This window comes from Peromyscus californicus, unplaced genomic scaffold, assembly GCF_007827085.1.
Source record: "Peromyscus californicus insignis strain IS unplaced genomic scaffold, ASM782708v3 Scaffold_3__1_contigs__length_106647218, whole genome shotgun sequence".
NCBI lineage: Eukaryota > Metazoa > Chordata > Mammalia > Rodentia > Cricetidae > Peromyscus > Peromyscus californicus.
The window spans coordinates 37441872-37445914 of record NW_026294551.1 but is presented as its reverse complement, the minus strand read 5'-3'; the positions used below and the strand labels follow the sequence as shown (position 1 = coordinate 37445914).

General features: G+C 40.4%; 1 protein-coding gene across 2 annotated transcripts in view; it reads left to right on the top strand.

The window, feature by feature from the left end:
• Positions 1-4043, top strand: part of Ppm1d (protein phosphatase, Mg2+/Mn2+ dependent 1D) — a 37439-nt gene extending 33396 nt beyond the window's left edge. For both annotated transcript variants that reach the window (XM_052757700.1, XM_052757699.1), the window contains exon 6: positions 2598-4043. In XM_052757700.1, coding sequence (XP_052613660.1) covers positions 2598-3155 — 558 coding nt within the window. In that variant the 3' untranslated portion in view covers positions 3156-4043. The remainder of the gene's footprint in view (positions 1-2597) is intronic.

The following is a 4043-nucleotide window of genomic DNA, read 5'->3' as shown; positions in this document are numbered from 1 at the left end:
TTTGGTTTTGGTTTTTTGAGACAGGGTTTCTCTGTGTAGCTTTGCGCCTTTCCTGGAACTCTCTGTAGCCCAGGCTGTCCTGGAACTCACAGAGATCTGCCTGGCTCTGCCTCCCCAGTGCTGGAATTAAAGGCGTGCGCCACCACTGCCCGGCCACAAAGTGGCTTTATCTTGAACAAAGTGTAAGTCTAGACCAACACCCAAGGTTACCCTCTGACTTTCACTTGTGCGGTGACACACAAGCACCTGCACTCACACACAGGAATGTCCACACACATATACTGTATATAAGCATATATTATTACACACAAACCTGGCATGATGTCATACATGTGTAATCCTTGTGTTTGGGAAGCTGGGATAGGCCATCTCAAGTTCAAGGGCTGTATGGAGAGTTTGAGATGACTTTAGGCTACATAGTGAGACTCTGTCTCCAAAAAAGAAAAGTCTACTGCCATTCTTTTTTGTTGTTGTTAAAGATTTATTTATTATGTATACAGTGAGTGTTCTGCCTCCAGGCCAGAAGAAGGCACCAGATCTCATCGTAGATGGTTATGAGCTGCCATGTGGTTACTGGGCATTGAACTCAGGACCTCTGGTAGAGCAGCCAGTGCTCTTAACCTCTGAGCCATCTCTCCAGCCCTATCTATTGCCATTCTTAGCTAAGGTCCCTTCGTAACTTGTTTTGTCAGTTGATGTCTGGTGTCTGATGTTTGTGGGATGGGCAAATTACTATCTGAGTTTTCATTATGACATATTGCTTTAATTTTGTACTTTACATTTTCTACATGGATAATAGTCACAAATTAGGATTTAGGAAGGGGCGCTGGAGAGATGGCGTAGTGGTTAAGAGCACTGACTGCTCTTCCAGAGGACCCGGGTTCAGTTCCCAGCACCCATATGGCAGCTCACAACTGTCTGTAACTCCAGTTCCAGGGGACCTACACACAGACAAAACACCAATACACATAAAATAAAAAATAAATAAATTATAAAAAAAAATAATTTAGGAAGGAAAAAAATTTTAAAAAGAAAACTTTAGAAAATTTTCACTGATAGTGAGATCCCTCCATCACCAATGTTTAAACTAGCCAGTTTTAACAAATTTTTGTCAAGAGGCCATTTTGAGAACTGGGGATGTAGCTGGAATTGCAGAGAGCTTTCCTAGCATACATGAAACCCTGGGCTTGGTTCTTTGTACTATATAAATCTGAGCGTTGTCCTGTTCCTGAAATCTAGCACTAGTAAGTAGAGGCAGGAGAATCAGAAATTCAGGGTCATCCTTACTTATATAGCAAGTTCAAGTCCAGCTTGGATTACATGACACACTGTCCCCAGTTTTTTTCTAAAAAGGCCACTTAGGGCCATGGACATTGCTTGGTTGATGACAGTGCTTGCTGCCTGAGTTCAGTCCTGGGACCTGCTGCGTAATAGGAGAGAACACATGTAACTTTCCCCTTGACTTCTGCACATATGTATTGTAGTGTGTGTGTGCTTACACACACACACACACACACACGTTTTTGAAAAGTGTAGTTAACATAAAATTTTAATTTCATTTATTTTGTGTGTACATATGTGTTTACACATAGCATGCCATGGCAGTGTGCATGTATGGAGATTCTAGGACAGTCTGTGGGCATTGGTTCTCTCCTTCCACCATGTGGGTCCAGGAGAATTGAACTCAGGTTGTCCGGCTTGGCAGCAAGTGCTTTACCCTGCTGAGCCATCTCACTGGCCCCAAAATGTAATTTTTAAAAAGAAGTTATTTGTACATTATATAAGTTTATATGATGAGAATAATGTAAGCCTGTAGGTCTTTAGTGCATTAAATAGGAATTTGCTCTTTTTCACCCTAATTGTGTCATCATATATTAAAATTGAGAATGTGTTTATGTAGGTAGGTTGGCCTTGTTTGATTTATCAGAAAGTTGGGATGTTGTTACTGGCTTGTTAAAATAAGTTTTTCATGGGCTTATGGGGGAAAAAAGGGATTTTATGTAAAATAATTCGATTAATTTCTTCAATAATTTTATTACTGCACATAAATGAAAGTATAGAGTTTGGGCTGGCAATGGTGGCACACACCTTTAATTTTAGCACTGGGGAGATGGAAGCAGGCAGATCTTTTGAGTTCAAGGCCAGCCTGGTTTATATAGTGAGATCTAGGACAGCTACAAAGAAAAACCCCGCCTCATTAAATTTATGGGTAAAGAAATTAAAACATCAATAAGCAGCAATTTTGCTCTTTTCTGCCTCTGGCACAGTGTGAATGGCTTGGCAGTGTGTGCTTGTGGCTATTCTAAGAGGTCTGTTTTGAAACTTTGCAGTATCTTTTGGTCCAAGCTGTAGTTGAGACATAACTGTGAACACATGAGTCTTCTCCATCTGTTGTGATGAAGGTGGGACTCCTTTGATACCTTTGGATTGATTACTTTCTTTGCAGCAAACCCCCCCTGCCCCCAACCTGGTGCAATAAATATATGTTGAAGGAACCGAGTGCATTCCATGGTTTTGTCTTCTTAACCACGTCATAAGAACTTACTGTGTCACTTTATTGAGTTTTAGGGTAATTATTTTTCCTTTTCTTTTTCTAGTCACTGGAAGAAGATCCATGGCCAAGATTGAACTCTAAGGATCATATACCTGCCCTTGTTCGTAGTAATGCCTTCTCAGAGAAATTTTTAGAGGTTCCAGCTGAGATAGCTCGAGGGAGTATCCAGACTGTAGTGATGACCTCAAAAGATTCAGAGGCACTTGAAGAAAACTGTCCCAAAGCCCTGACTTTAAGGATTCATGATACTTTGACTAATACCCTGTCTGTTGGCCTCGTGCCCACCAATTCCACAAATACCATCATGGACCAGAAAAATGTAAAGATGTCAACTCCAGGTCAGATGAAAGCTCAAGAGGTTGAAAGGACCCCTCCGGCCAATTTTAAAAGGACATTGGAAGAATCCAACTCTGGCCCGCTACTGAAGAAGCACCGACGGAATGGCTTAAGTCGAAGTAGTGGGGCCCAGGCGGCAAGCCTCCCCGCAGCATCCCAGCGCAGGCACTCGGTCAAACTGACCATGCGGCGTAGACTCAGGGGTCAGAAGAAGATGGGAAATCCTCTCCTACAGCAGCACCGGAAAACTGTGTGTGTGTGCTGAGATGGACCTGGGAAGTGGGCTTCTCCCTACCTAGGATGTGAGGGCTTTTTAAATTTGGTGCCGAAGTTGAACTTTTTTTAAGGGGACAAAATAAAGAGTATACAGTTAGACTTTTTGGAATTTAACAGTTTTATCCTGGCCTTGTACTTGCCTGTATCATAAATGTGAATTTTGTAGATGTAGGGAATAACTTGCTGTAAAATGTGTGTAAATTTGTACCCTTTACACCAGTTCAGTCTCTTATTCTAACACACAGTAATTATGACAACAGGGCTAATGTCGAAGAAAAATCAGAAGAATCTCTAAGATTTTAAATGTGATTAAACTTTTTAAAATGCTTATTACACACTTGTATACACCACTTGTGAAGAACACATGACTTTTTAAAGAAAATTAGTAAGCAAACTGGAAAAGTGATGTATTTTCCTAGTGATCTGTGCTCTACTTAATGTTTCCTAGGGACCATTAGTGTCTTTTAAAAATATTTTATTTCTCATTTCATAATCCATAACTAAACATTTCATAGGAAAAGCATTGAGCCACGCTAACGTAGCTGATTTTAGTCTCCTTGTCCACTTATACTATGCAGTATCTCTTGACTTCAGTAGCATTTTTCTAGAACAGTACATCTGATGTGCTTACTGAAATCTCTGGCATAGAAGGAGGTGTGTTTGCCTAAAACACCATCATTTGTCTCAGATCAGTGGCATTAGGACATATAGTTACCCTCTTCTAGTGTTTGCTTAAAATATGTGACGTTTTTCTTGCTATTTCAATAACAGATGGTGCTGCTAATTCCCAACATTTCCTAAATTATTTTATATCATACAGTTTTCATTGATTATACGAGTATGTTCATCTAATAAATCAGTGAACTGTTGCTCTTTA